This window comes from Microcebus murinus, chromosome 19 (assembly GCF_040939455.1).
Source record: "Microcebus murinus isolate Inina chromosome 19, M.murinus_Inina_mat1.0, whole genome shotgun sequence".
Classification (NCBI taxonomy): domain Eukaryota; kingdom Metazoa; phylum Chordata; class Mammalia; order Primates; family Cheirogaleidae; genus Microcebus; species Microcebus murinus.
Genome location: NC_134122.1, coordinates 51,570,696 through 51,584,875, shown reverse-complemented (window position 1 = coordinate 51,584,875; position 14,180 = coordinate 51,570,696). Strand labels below are relative to the sequence as shown.

At 40.8% G+C, this 14,180-nt stretch overlaps 1 protein-coding gene across 3 annotated transcripts in view; it reads left to right on the top strand.

Moving 5' to 3' along the window:
- Nucleotides 1-14,180, top strand: part of SMYD3 (SET and MYND domain containing 3) — a 536,942-nt gene that overhangs the window by 396,619 nt on the left and 126,143 nt on the right. For all 3 annotated transcript variants that reach the window (XM_075995540.1, XM_075995539.1, XM_012751180.2), the window contains exons 6-7: nucleotides 7,313-7,380; nucleotides 8,911-9,013. In XM_075995540.1, the coding sequence (XP_075851655.1) occupies nucleotides 7,313-7,380; nucleotides 8,911-9,013 (171 nt within the window). The remainder of the gene's footprint in view (nucleotides 1-7,312; nucleotides 7,381-8,910; nucleotides 9,014-14,180) is intronic.

Below are 14,180 nucleotides of genomic sequence, written 5' to 3'. Positions count from 1 at the left end.
GCTGACAACCCAGCAGATACTTTGCTCTTCAGACCTATTTAGGTCACCCAGTAGGACCAAAACTCTGGGGCTGGATCTCTGCCCCCAGTTTAGCTGCCAACAGTGAGGTCCGTGGTCAAGGAACACGAATCCCCGCAAGAGGGCACAATAGGCTCCCCAAGTAACCCCTCCCATCAGGAGTAGCCTCCCAACTATGGTGGAAGAGCTCTGAACAGCACAATAGTGGCTCCCCCCAGCGGCAGATCAAGCAACCATAGAAGAACGCACATCCAGGCTCCCTTGCTCCTATAGCACCTATAGGAACAGAGGCTACACAGGGCCTGTTATTTCCTAAATGAAAAAACAATGGCTGATCCAGATGGGAAGATCTCAGTGAAAAATATGCTGGAAGTATGAAGAATCAAACAGAAAGCACTCCCCCAAAGAGCAACACCAGCTCTCAAGCAATGGACATTAACCAAATTCAGAACACTAAAATAATGGAAGAAGAATTTCAAACATGGATTGTAAGAAAACTCAATGATATGCAAGAAAAAAAAATGGATAACCAACACAAAGAAACCACACAAAAAAAATCGAGGACTTGAAAGAAAAATTCACTAAAGAAATTGAAATATTGGCCAGGTGCCCATGGCTCACGCCTGTAATCTTAGCACTCTGGGAGGCTGAGGCGGGCAGATTGCTCGAGGTCAGGCGTTGGAAACTAGCCTGAGAGCAAGAGCAAGACCCCATCTCTACTATAAATAGAAAGAAATTAATTGGCTAACTAATATATATAGAAAAAATTAGCCGGGCATGGTGGTGCATGCATGTAGTCCCAGCTACTCGGGAGGCTGAAGCAGTAGGATTGCTTGAGCCCAGGAGTTTGAGGTTGCTGTGAGCTAGGCTGATGCCACAGCACTCACTCTAGCCTGGGCAACAAAGCAAGACTCTGTCTCAAAAAAAAAAAAAAAGAAAAGAAAAGAAAAAGAAATTGAAATATTAAAGAAAAATCAAACCGAACTCCTGGAAATGAAGAATCTATTCAGGGAAATACAAAACACAGTGGAAAGCCTCAAGAACAGGGTAGATCAAACAGAAGAAAGAATCTCAGAGATTGAAGATAACACCTTCCAATTAAATAAGTTAGTCACAGAGATAGAGCAGAGTAATAAGAGAAAAGAGCAAAGCTTACAATGCATGTGGGATTATATGAAGAAACCTAATTTGAGGTTGTTGTGGATTCCCGAAGGGGAAGAAGAAAACATACAAGGATTGGATAAGCTATTTGAAGATATAATTGAGGAAAATTTCCCAGGCCTTGCTAAAAATCTAGATGTCCAAGTACAAGAAGCCCAAAGGATCCCTGGGAGAGTCAACGCAAACAGGAAGATACCACGACATGTAGTCAACAGACTGACCAAAATATCAACTAAAGAGGCCCTTCTATGAGCTGTAAGGCGAAAGAAGCAAGTAACCTACAAAAGAAAGCCAATCTGAGTAATGCCAGACTTCTTAACTGAAACCTTACAAGCAAGGAGAGACTGGGCCCCATTCTCATTCTTCTGAAGCAAAATAATGCCTTGCCTAGAATCTTGTACCCTGCAAAATTAAGTTTTGTATACGAAGGAGAATAAAGACATTCTGAGATGAGCAAAGACTGAAGGAATTCACCAAGACAAGACCAGCCCTCCAAGAAGTACTCAAAACAGTGTCACACCTAGATCAGCATAATAAATACTCATGAATGTAAAAGCACTCAAAAGCTAAACAATAAAGGCCAGATACCACAATGGCTCAAGAGAGAAAACAAAGCAACAAAGTACAAACCAACAGGATGAACAGAAATTTGCCCCACCTATCAGTTCTCTCAATAAATGTGAATGGCTTAAACTCCCCACTCAAGAGACATAGGTTGGTTGAATGGATAAAAAAAATACAAGCCAAGTATCTACTGTCTTCAGGAAACTCGCCTAACCTGCAAGGATGCATATAGACTAAAAGTAAAGGGGTGGAGATCAGTATTTCAAGCAAACAGAAGCCAAAAGAAGGCTGGCATGGCAGTTTTGATTTCAGATAACTTAATTTTTAAACCATTAAAGACAAAGAGGGTCATTATATAATGGTGAAGGGTACAGTTCAACAAGAAGACATAACAATTTTAAATATATATGCACCCAACGTAGGTGTACCCAGTTCATAAAGCAAACCCTACTTGATCTAAGCAAATTGATAAATAGCAATTCCATGATAGCTGTAGATTTCAACACCTTGCTCACTTCATAGGACAAATCCTCCAAACAGAAAATTAATAAATAAATAATGGATTTAAACAAAACTCTAGAACAATTGGGCCTGAAATGACATTTACAGGACATTCTGCCCAAAATCCACTGAATATACATTCTTCTTATCAGCTCATGGGATTTTCTCTTAAGATTGACCATATCCTAGGACACAAAGCAGATCACAGTGGATATAAGTAAAAGTAGAAATCAATCCTAACAGTAGAATAAAAGTAGAAATCAACCCTAACAGAAACTCACATTTCTACACAAAAACATGGAAATTAAATAACCTTCTGCTTAACGATTACTCATAAATGAGGAAATCAAGATAAAAATCAAAAAATTATTTGAACTTAATGACAATGGAGATACAAGTTATCAAATTCTGTGGGACACAGCTGAAGTAGTCCTGAAAGTTTATTTCCATAAATGTCTATATCCAAAAATCAGAAAGATCACAAACAGACAACCTAATGAATCAACTCAAAGACCTGGTAAAAGAACAGACCGACCTCAAACCCAGCAGAAGGAAGAAGTGAAATTAACAATATCAAGTCAGATCTAAATGAAATTGACAACAAGGAAACTGTACAGAAGATTAATAAAACAAAAAGTTGGTTCTTTCAAAAAGTAAACAAAATTGACATGCCTTTGGCTAGACTAACAAAAAGCAGAAAAAGAGAAATCTCTAATAAGCTCCATCAGGAACAAAAAAGGAGATATTACAACTGATGCCATGGAAATACAAGATATAATCTATGAGTACTACAAAAACCTCTATGTAAACAAACTGGAAAATGAGGAGGAAATGGATAAATTTCTAGAAACCCACAGCCTCCCTAGGCTCAACCCGGAAGAAATAGATTTCCTGAACAGACCACTATCAAGTGCCGAAACAGAAACAGAAATTAAAAACCTTCCTAAAACAAAAAGTCCCTGACCAGATGGTTTCCAGACCCAAATTTTACCACACCTACAAAGAACTGCTGCCTATCCTAGAAATTATTTCACAACATTGAGAAGGATGGAACCCTACCTGATTCATTTTATGAAGCCAACATCACTTTGATGCCAAAACCAGGAAAGGATGCAAGAAAGAAAGAAAACTACAGATCAGTATGCCTTATGAATATAGATGCAGAAATTTCAACAAAATCCTAGCTAACTGAATCCAGGTGCTTGTCAAGAAAATAAAAATTCATCACAGCCAAGTGGGCTTCATCCCAAGGATGCAGGGATGGTTCAATGTACGCAAATCTATAAATGTAATTTACCACATAAACAGAAGCAAAAACAAAGACCATATGATCCTTTCAATAGATGCAGAAAAAGCATTTGACAAAATTCAACACCCTTTTATGATAAGAACACTTAACAAAATAGGCATATAAGGGGCTTACCTAAAAATGATACAAGCCATATATGACAGACCCATGGTCAACATCATACTGAATGGGGAAAAATTGAAAGCATTCCCACTTAGAGCTGGAACAAGGCAAGGTTGCCCACTATCTTCACTTCTATTCAACATAGTGCTGGACATCCTTGCTATAGCAATCAGACATGAGAGTGGGATTAAAGGCATCCAAATGGGGGCAGAAGAGATCAATCTCTCACTCTTTGCTAATGATATGATATTATATTTAGAAAACCCCAAAGATTCAACCAAGAGGCTCCTCAAATTGATAAATGAATTTGGTCAAGTCTCAGGATACAAAATCAATACACACAAAACAGAGGCATTCCTATACACCAATAACAGTCAAATTGAGAACCAAATCAAAGACTCAATACCCTTTACAATAGCAACAAAGAAAATAAAGTATCTAGGAATATACTTAACTAAGGAGGTAAAAGACATTACAGGGAGAACTATGAAACACTGAGGAAGGAAATAGCAGAGGAAGTAAACAGATGGAAATCTGGCAAACTGATACCTCCTGTTTTGTTTTTATTGCCTAGGATTGCTTTTGCTATATGGGGTCTTCTCAGGTTCCATATGAAGTATAAAATTATTTTTTCTATATCTGTGAAAAACGATGTTGGTATTTTAATAGGGATTGCACCATACCATGCTCGTGGGTCGGCAGAATCAACATTGTTAAAATGTTTATACTACCCAAAGTGATCTACAGATTCAGTGCAATCCCTATTAAAATACCAACATCGTTTTTCACAGATATAGAAAAAATAATTTTATACTTCATATGGAACCTGAGAAGACCCCATATAGCAAAAGCAATCCTAGGCAATAAAAACAAAACAGGAGGTATCAGTTTGCCAGATTTCAAACTATACTACAAGGCTATAGAAATTAAACCAGCTTCGTATTGGCACAAGAATAGGGACATTGACCAGTGGAACAGAACTGAGAACCCAGATATAAAACCATCCTCATATATCCATTTAATCTTTGACAAAGCAGACAAAAACATACACTGGGGAAAAGAATCCCCATTCAATAAATGATGCTGGGAGAACTGGATAGCCACATATAGAAGGCTGAAGCAGGATCCACACCTTTCACCTCTCACAAAAATCAACTCATGCTAGGTAATAGACTAAAACCTAAGATATGAAACTATTAGAATTCTAGAGGAGAATGTTGGAAATACTCTTCTAGACATTGGCCTAGGCAAAGAATTTATGAAGAAGACCCCTAAGGCAATCATAGCAACAACAAAAATAAATAAATGGGACCTGATCAAACTAAAAAGCTTTTGCATAGCCAAGGAAACAGTCACAAGAGCAAACAGACAACCTACAGAATGGGAGAAAATTTTTGCATGCTACGCATCCCACAGGGGAGTGATAACTAGAATCTATTTAGAATTCAGGAAAATCAGCAAGAACAAATCAAACAACCCTATCAAAAAGTGGGCAGAGGACATGAACAGAAACTTTCCAAAAGAAGACAGAATGGCCAACAAACATGAAAAATAATGGCCAACAAACATATGAAAAAATGCTCAACATCTCTAATCATCAGGGAAATGCAAATCAAAACCACAATGGGATATCAGTTACCTCCAGTGAGAATGGCCTTTATTAATAAGTCCCCAAACAATAAATATCGGCATGGATGTGGAGAGATAGGAACACTCCTACACTGTTGGTGGGACTGCAAACTAGTTCAACCTCTGTGGAAAGCAATATGGAGATACCTCAAAGTGATACAAGTGGATCTACCATTTGATCCAGCAATCCCATTACTGGGCATCTACCCAAAAGAACAAAAGTCACTATGAAAAAGACACCTGCACTTGAATGTTTATAGCAGCACAATTCACAATTGCAAAGCTGTGGAAACAACCGAAGTGCCCATCAATACATGAGTGGATTAATAAAATATGGTATATGTATGCCACGAAGTACTATTCAGCTATAAGAAACAATGGTGGTATAGCACCTCTTGTATTTTCTAGGATAGAGCTGGAACCCATTCTAACTAGTGAAGTATCCCAAGAATGGAAAAATAAGCACCACATGTACTCACCAGCAAATTGGTATTAACCGATCGACACCTAAGTGGACATAAAGGAATAATAACATTTATCTGGTGTTGGGCAGATGGGAGGGGGTAAGAGGGGATGGGTATTTACATACATAATGAGTGTGATGTGCACCATCTGGGAGATGGTCACACTTGAAGTTCTGACTTGAGGCAGGAGGGGAGGCAAGGGCAATATACGTAACCTTAACATTTGCACCCCCATAATGTGCTGAAATAAAAAAAAACAACACAGAAGTCAGATGACTTGGCCCAAATCACTCCTTGGTTCAGAATCCAGTGACTTTCTGTCTCATTCAGGATAAACTGCCCACATGGCTGTAAGTCCCTATATGATCTTGCTGCCTCTCTGATGTTGTAGTTCACGGCTCTTCTTCTTACCTATTCTGCTTTGGCCAAAGGAGCCTTCTTGCTGTTCCCCTGTAACCAAGAGCCTTCCACTTGCAGACCTTTGTACTGGCTCTTTCTCCTGACGTGAACCATCACCACCTATATATACAGGTGTCATTTCCACAGTCTCTTCAGGTCATTGCTTTAGTGTCCACTTATCCTAAAGAGCCCTCTGGACTACTTTTCCCTGTGTGCCTTTATTTTACCTTATTTCTCTCCTTAGCACTTATCCACATGGAGGTTTTTTATCATTGAGGCTTTAAAAAATCTGTCTCTCCAACTACAACTTAAGCTCCATGAAGGCAGGAACTTTGGCTTTTTTCCTCATTGTTCTTTCCCCAACATCCATCCACTGACACAGTGATGTGTGGCTAGGACCTAGATTTTCTGATTCTAAGTCCACTGCTCTTTCCATGATTCTATGTGGTCTCTCATACATTAACCTTATTCTGCAAATGAGGTTTTTAAGTGCTTTGAGCACAGTGATTGCATTTTTAAATTTCTTTTTCCCTACCCCACCGCACCCCCATAGGGTATGGGACTGTGCTGTATACTGAGTGATCGGTCCCATGTGCCTAGTAAATGCTATGGCTTGACTAAATGACTTCCTGTGTGCCCTGTGGTCTGTCATCAACTTGGATCACAAACTCACTCGGGGTATACTCCACTCTTTGTAATAGACAAAAAGGTCAGGCTGATCTTACTCAACAAACAAATAGTGGCATTTGGAAACTGCAGGCAGTTTGAGTGAAAAATCATGATATTGTAGGATTCTAGTTTTCAATAAATAGCTTATTCGTACTCTGAATTTTGAACATTTCATGGAACGGTGTGACTTTCGGGGACGGAGGTGGTTAGATTGAACTTAATAGCTCCCATGTTGGCTTAAGGCTGTTTTGGTTTTTTGTTTTTGTTATTCCCCAGGATGCTGGCATTTCTGCACTTAAACACCTGAAGTTCTTAAGGGAAATATGTTCCAGATAAATTATTTTGCAAATTAAAGAGTGTCAGTGTTTGGCTTGGATCTTTCCAAAGCAACTATTAAAAGGCTCTTACGTTTTATTTTGAAAATTTTTATTCTTTCACCTACAAAGTTTCCTAAGAGACTGTAGTAAAACTGATTGTCTCTCCTTTGTTTTTACAGGTGATCTGCAACTCTTTCACCATCTGTAATGCAGAGATGCAGGAAGTTGGTGTTGGCCTATACCCCAGGTATGGTGGATAGTATTTCATTTACTGGAAGAAACAGCTTTAATTCCTACCCAAATCCCAGCTCTTCAGAGGTAGTTAGAAAGGCAAGTGCAACAGCTGGTTCAAGAGCCAACCTGGAAACTTAGTGATAAATTACAAGAAAAATGGAAAATGTTAAGTTTAAAGAAAACAGTTTTATAACCCACATTTTATGCTGTGGTATTAAGAAAGAGGCAGATCTCAGACCTAAACTCTTGTTCTCAGGGGGCTTTTGCAGTAAGAAGTTGAGGATTGTGGGTGCTGATTAACCATCAGGCTGCGATTTGATTACTCACTGGACCCCTGCCCTGACCCTACCCCAACCTCTTAGGCTGAAGCACGTGATTATTTCACCAGATTTGCCATGCTGCACCAGTTGGTTTCATTTCGCCTTTTGAGTTAGCATCCTCTGAGCTCTGTCCCTCAAGAGGCAGAAAACTTTCAGTGTTTGTCCCTCTGAAGTGCTGTCCCCCAGCTACCACGGAGGTGACCCTTATCACTGAGCTACTAGACTGTTTTTCTGCAAGTAGTATAGTCACTTTTACTTTCATTTTGTTTGTATGCCGTAAGGGTCCAAATACAAATTTATACTTTTTTATAATTGATTGTGAATCTGAGAATTCAGGTTTTTTTATTCTCATCAGCGTCGTTAGCTATAGATCAGGTCTATTGGTAGTGCTTCTCACAAAGCAGTAACAGAATCGTTGAGAGTGTGGGCTCTGAATTCAGACCACCTAGTTTGGAGGCAATCGCCACTTACTAGTTGTGTGTCCTTGTCCTTGGGCAAGTAATTTAATTTCTATATATCAGTCTCTTCACCTATAAATGATCTTCATAAGATTGTTACGATGATTAAATTTAATGCACATGCTCAAGTACAAGGAAGTGTTCACTCTACATAGTAAGTTAAGTGTTCACTGTAATTATTATCAATTTATGGTAGCAGTTTAAATCCATTCCATTTTCCAGATGGTAAAAAATGTACCTCCAAGGTAATAAAAAGACTGGACCATGGCTCAGAACGCATCAGGATCTAGTTAGCAAGATAACCTCAGCTCTGCATTTAAGAGGATGTACTCCTAATTATCCTTCAATGTGGATGTTCTAGCAGAGATGGCAAGTCCTCCAAAGGAGCTCAACAGACGAGGTCCTGGGTGGGAAAGGTCAGCGGTATTTGGGTTGCTGCATCCCATTATCTCAGAGATTACTTCCTTGCAGGTCACCCCCATCTTCATGTTGGCTGGTATCTAACAAGTTAACTACTTCCCTATCCCTACCCCAAAAAGGACTCAGAAAATGTTTCTATTAACAAATTCCCTGGTTAGCCTTTGTCTTGGGGAGATACACTTCATAGGAAGTGGGCAAGTGACATTTCTGTGATTGTACCCTGAGTACTCAATCCCTAGTGCAAATCCCAAACTACGGTGTCTGTTGCACGTTGCATGTATTAAATTTAGCTGTTTGATTTTATCTGCTGAGCCATTATGATCTCTCTTGTTTTTTTCTCTCCAGTATGTCTTTGCTCAATCACAGCTGTGACCCCAACTGTTCGATTGTGTTTAACGGGCCCCACCTCTTACTGCGCGCTGTCCGCGACATCGAGGTGGGAGAGGAGGTAAGGAAAGTCACACTGGCCCTGACTGGCCCCCTTTCCCATCAGAGACCCTCTCAGCATGGCCCCTCTATAGAGCCAGCTGTGCCTGAGGGGACAGCTTTCCATTGTCCTTCTGCCTGTGAGAAGATACGTAGTACAGTCACCTCTAGCCAGCAACTGATTGTTACTTCTCCCAAATTATATGTGGGCTAATTTTTTTTTTGGCCACCATACTTTTATATGATGATGGTTCCGATTGTATGTGTGTGAGAGGTGTTTGTGTGTGACAGAGGGTGTGTTTTACGCACATGCATGGGACTCATTAAATCTCAGTGGCAACATCTCGGCAGCCTGTCCTTTCCCTGCCAGTGGTCAGCCTTCCGTGGGCAGGGAGGCTGGCCTAGCTTGGGAATGGGATCCCCACGGCTTATTTACTCCCAAGACCACGAATTGTGTTTTGAAGGTAATTACACTTTTTTAACTTGTGTTAGTAAAGCAAACAGCTTTTACTCTTTTGGGCTATCTTTGGGCCTTTACAAACCCATCAGCATTTCTGGGTGATCATTTAAGCAAAGATGCAAAAGAAACAGAGGACAGGGAGTATGAACTCCAGCACCAAATTGGCCTTGACCCTGCCCGACAGCTTACCCAGCATCTTTTGATGAGGAGCCGTAACAGAAGGCTGAGGTCTCACAAGACAGCTGCAAATGGGCTGCTCCAGGGCTGCTGAACCTGAGCCTGCATGGGGCTTGCTCAGTTACTTCCCATGCTAAGTTCTGAGTTACAGATTTTTATGCTTTTAGAACCCAGTTTCCTTCTACCTTCCAATTTGGAAAAGTGGATATTTATTGAAGAAAAACAGTATCATAAGCTCTTATTGCATTTATGCAGCACTCAGCCAGTGAAAGCTAAACTCAGAGGTACCATATTTTATGTAGATAGGGATTTGGCTTTGACAGGACTCCCTTCAAACTGATTTTCAACTGAATGAGCCACTTCTTACACAGCCACTTTCCGAATTTCCAGTTTTTAGGGCCAGTGTCTTGCATATACTGGGATATTAAATTAATGACATAGAAAATTTAGACTTTTTTCTCAGGACCATACACAACCTCATGGCAGGTAAGAAAGGGAACCACTGTCTATTTTCAGCAGTATTAGTTTGCTGAAGAGTGGGGGCTATTGTTGATGATGACAATGTTTTAGTAAATTCAAAAAAAAACCCAAGTAACTTGACAAAACAAACAGAAAATATATTAGAAATTTTTGAAGTTTTCAAAAACAACAAAAACATTTCTGTATCTTGTTTTCTGGGTTTGGCTGCCAATTATTCTGCCTGGTTGGTTTTTATTTATTTGAGAAAACACATTGTCTTTTTGTGCTTATTTTACTTTTTTATATCTTTATTTTTCTATATCTGGACCAACAAGCAAATCTTTCCTCTTACTTAATACAAAATATTTCTGCTCAGTGTGAGGCCCTTCAGTAGCACATATTTTCCTATGTGATACTTACCAAGGCATCTTCTCAACAAAAAAGAGGATTCTTTCTATAACTCTTTCTTATACCAGCTTAAGAAAATAAAATTTTTTCCATTCCATTATATAGGTCTTGATGAATGACATTTGCTCTAATTAGTTCTCCTTCCTGTCTCTGCCCCCTGTTTCTACCTGCCTTAATGCTTTATGCCCTTCAAGGCCCTTTGCTTTGGTTTGAATGTGTCCCCCAAACATCATATATTGGAAACTTAATCACTAGATTCTTATGTTGATAGTGTTCAGAGGTGGGGAAAGAATGCCTCCAAATTAGGTAAGATCATCAGGGTGGGGGCCCCACAATGGGACTGGTGGCTTTCTAAGAAGAAGAAGAGAGACCTGAGCTGGCACACACTTGCCCTCTCACCACGCGAGGCCTCCGCTGCGTGGTGACGCAGCAAGAAGGCGCCGTGCTGGCGCCGTGCTGTGGTGTCGTGCTGCCCAGCCTCTGTGAGAGGCCGTGAGGTGCGTTTCTTCTCTTTGTGAGCGGCCCAGTCTGTGGTATCCTGCTGTAACAACAGAAAGTGGACCGTGCCACCCTTTTCGGCACCATCTCTTCTATAAAGCTTTTCCTGATTTCCCACGTTAAAGGATCTTTCCCTCTGATATCCCCCTTATAGTGGTTATTAATATATCTTTGGCACGTATTCTGTCTCTTTTGGTGACTTCTGTTTTCACCTGTGAGCTTCATGAGGACAGGCAACTGTGTCATATTTCTGTGTCTCCGGCATGTTGGCTTGCACCCAGGAGGCCTTCAGTAACTCTGCGTTTAAGTGACTGTTCGGCTGGGCGCACTGTGCAGGCCAGCAGGTTTCGGGGGTGGGGGGACGCTGTTGGCATTCTGGATGGACGAGTTCTTCGTGTGGGACTGCTGAATCATTAATAAAGACTTGTGTCCCTCGTCCCTGCTCAGCTAATGCCTGTAGCCACCCCTAACACCCAAAATACATCCTGTACATTTGAAACTGACCCCTTGGGGCAGAGGTAGGGGAGAGGAGGCACCAAGAGAAAAGAAAAGGCATTTTGAGGCATTGAGTAAGTGCAGTAATTCCTCTTTGTTCAAAATGTAGCTTTATTTAAATAGATTAAAGGACTAAATTTAGACATTTTGGTAATTTCATAGCACCGCCTTTGCATTTGGTTTACTGCTCATTAGGTCAGTCACAGTTTTAATAAGGGCTATTCGGAATGAGATGCCAGCACATGGCTCCACGAGGGAGGACGGACAGTGCCTGTAACAAGAGAGCCTCACCCGGTATTTGTGGAGTAAATGCAAGAGTCCTGTTAAAGATGAAAGAAGAGGTGGGGTAGACTCTTAGAGACATTTTTAAATTACCAGCAATCCTCAGATGTGCCCCATGGCCCCTGGAGAGAAAAGAACATGAAAGCCAACCCGTCGCAGTTTGAGATGGGTACCTTTCAAACCTCACACAGGGAGAGCAGGAAAATTGCACTAGGATCCACAGTAATAGGTGTTGCCATGGAAATTTCTTACCCTTTGTTCCTCTTTACGTAAATCCACCCTTTGGACCATCTCCCTTCAAAGTAGCACTTTTGCTAGTTTATAACACTTAGCTGTTTAAGGATTTCCATCATAATGCTGAGTTATGGGGCCTTTTTATTTTTTTGGTTTTGGTTTTTTGTCTCCTCATCCAGCCACTCCCTGTAGAGAGATTTTGCAGCACCGTGTAAGTCAGGGCCCACTTGACTAGATTGCTGATGGCAGCCCCTTCAGAGTGGCGTGAAGCTATGAAATGCATTTGATGGTCTGATAGTCTCATAAAACATGGACCAGGGAAGAAGGCTGGATAGTCCAGGCCATCCTCATGGGAACCCCCATTTAAGAGAACTTGTAGCTGTTATAAATAATGCCTTTTGCTGCCAGCTGTCTCTGGAGCCGTATCAATTGGGAGAAATATGATTTACATAAATTGAATATATCAGTATCCCTAATGTCAGTTTTAATCTAATGTGTTTGGGGATGAGGACAGTCTGTTTCTTCTCTTAGTCATCATATTTGCTAAGCCATTTAACAGATGCACTGCATGCCTACCCGATAGCAGGAGCTGGGGTAGCAGCTCTAGAAACTCTGAGGAATATGGAAATTAATAAGACCCAGTCCTGCCTTTAGGAGCTCAGGGTATAGCTGCAGAAACTGACAGAGAGCAGAAAACGATGATATTTAATAGACTATGAGGAGCACAGTGGCTTTACGGAAATGCAGAGCAGGGGCACCATGTGGTTAGTAAGGGCATGGTTGGGAAGCAGGGAAGAAGGCTTCCAGAGAAGTGACTGCTAGACTCGGAAAGGATCCAGAAAGTTAGAGTTGAGCAGAGAAAGGCATGATAGATGCAGACACAGAGGCCAGGGACAGATTGGTGAGTTCAGTGAGCAAGAAGCAGCTCTCATCAGTGGACTGGAGAATTTAGATGTGACCAGCTGATAAAGGAATGTGTAGGAACCAGAACCGGCAAACCCCTTGGGGGCCTTATTACAGAACTCAGTTCATCGTAGGAAGTGCTCAGTAAGGATTTGTGGAAGGGAGAAGGACAGGCAATGGGACATCACTGAGGGGTTTAAGCAAAGGAACTGCAGGACCAGGTTTTTCTCTGTGTAGGCAAGCTTGGGGTGATGTAGGACTCCAGGCAAGAGGTGACAATGGCAGCCTGAAGTCAGGGGGAGGTCAGGTGCTGGCATGTGATGGGGGATCTGGAGAATATATTATTTAGAAGCTAAAATTAGCAGGGTTTGTTCGACAGAGAGACAAGAATGATATTCAGCTTTGACTTTAAAATGCAGTGAGAGTTTTCAAAGTCTCTTCTCAATTCAGAGTTAGTTTTAGTAGAAAAATTTGTAACTGTGACAGTGTAATTCCAGAAATGAAAACAAGGTCTAATTTTAATTTGATCTTATTATCCACTCAGTTACAGATAATGAAAAGATGGTTTCGTGGAAAAGAGGTTCATTTTGCCTTGAGATTTTAATGTAAGCAACATATTCAAGATCCAGAAAATCTATTTCATATTACTCTAAGTTAGAAGTAATTTACTGTATTTTCTGTAAGAGCTGAACTAAAATGGCAAAGCAATGGTCAGTGGCATTAATATTTTAATGCAGTTCTGTGCCATTAAAGCATCAGCTGATCAATGACCAAGTGTCATATATATGTTCCCGCTAAATGAGCCCTCCATTTAATGAGCAGATATTCCATTACAACTGGTAAATCAATGAGTCTTTAATAAAGGTTTTTGGCTGATAAAATGGTCTTAGCTGTCATTACCAGTTAGTATTCTGGCTGTTTTTTCCAAAAATATGAATCCAAAATAGTTTTGTCATTGAGCCCCTCAGCTTTGATACAGTGTATTTTGCAAACTTCAGTGGCATAGAAGAGGCACAAAGGGAAAAATGGGTCACCTTCTCTGAGGGAACATGACAGTCCTCATTGGAAGAGGCATATCTGAGCCAAGCTGGAAGGACAAGCTCTCTCTTAACTGAGTATGGAGGAAGCTTAGGCAGCTTCCTCCTAAGTATGGCCAGCTTAGGCAGCAGTGTCTAGACACGTGCTGGGGTGGTGGCATTGTTTCAGAGGTGTGTAACTGACAGGTCGAGGTTTAGGGAGAGAGCTTGAGACTAGAAAGGCAGATAGAAAATCC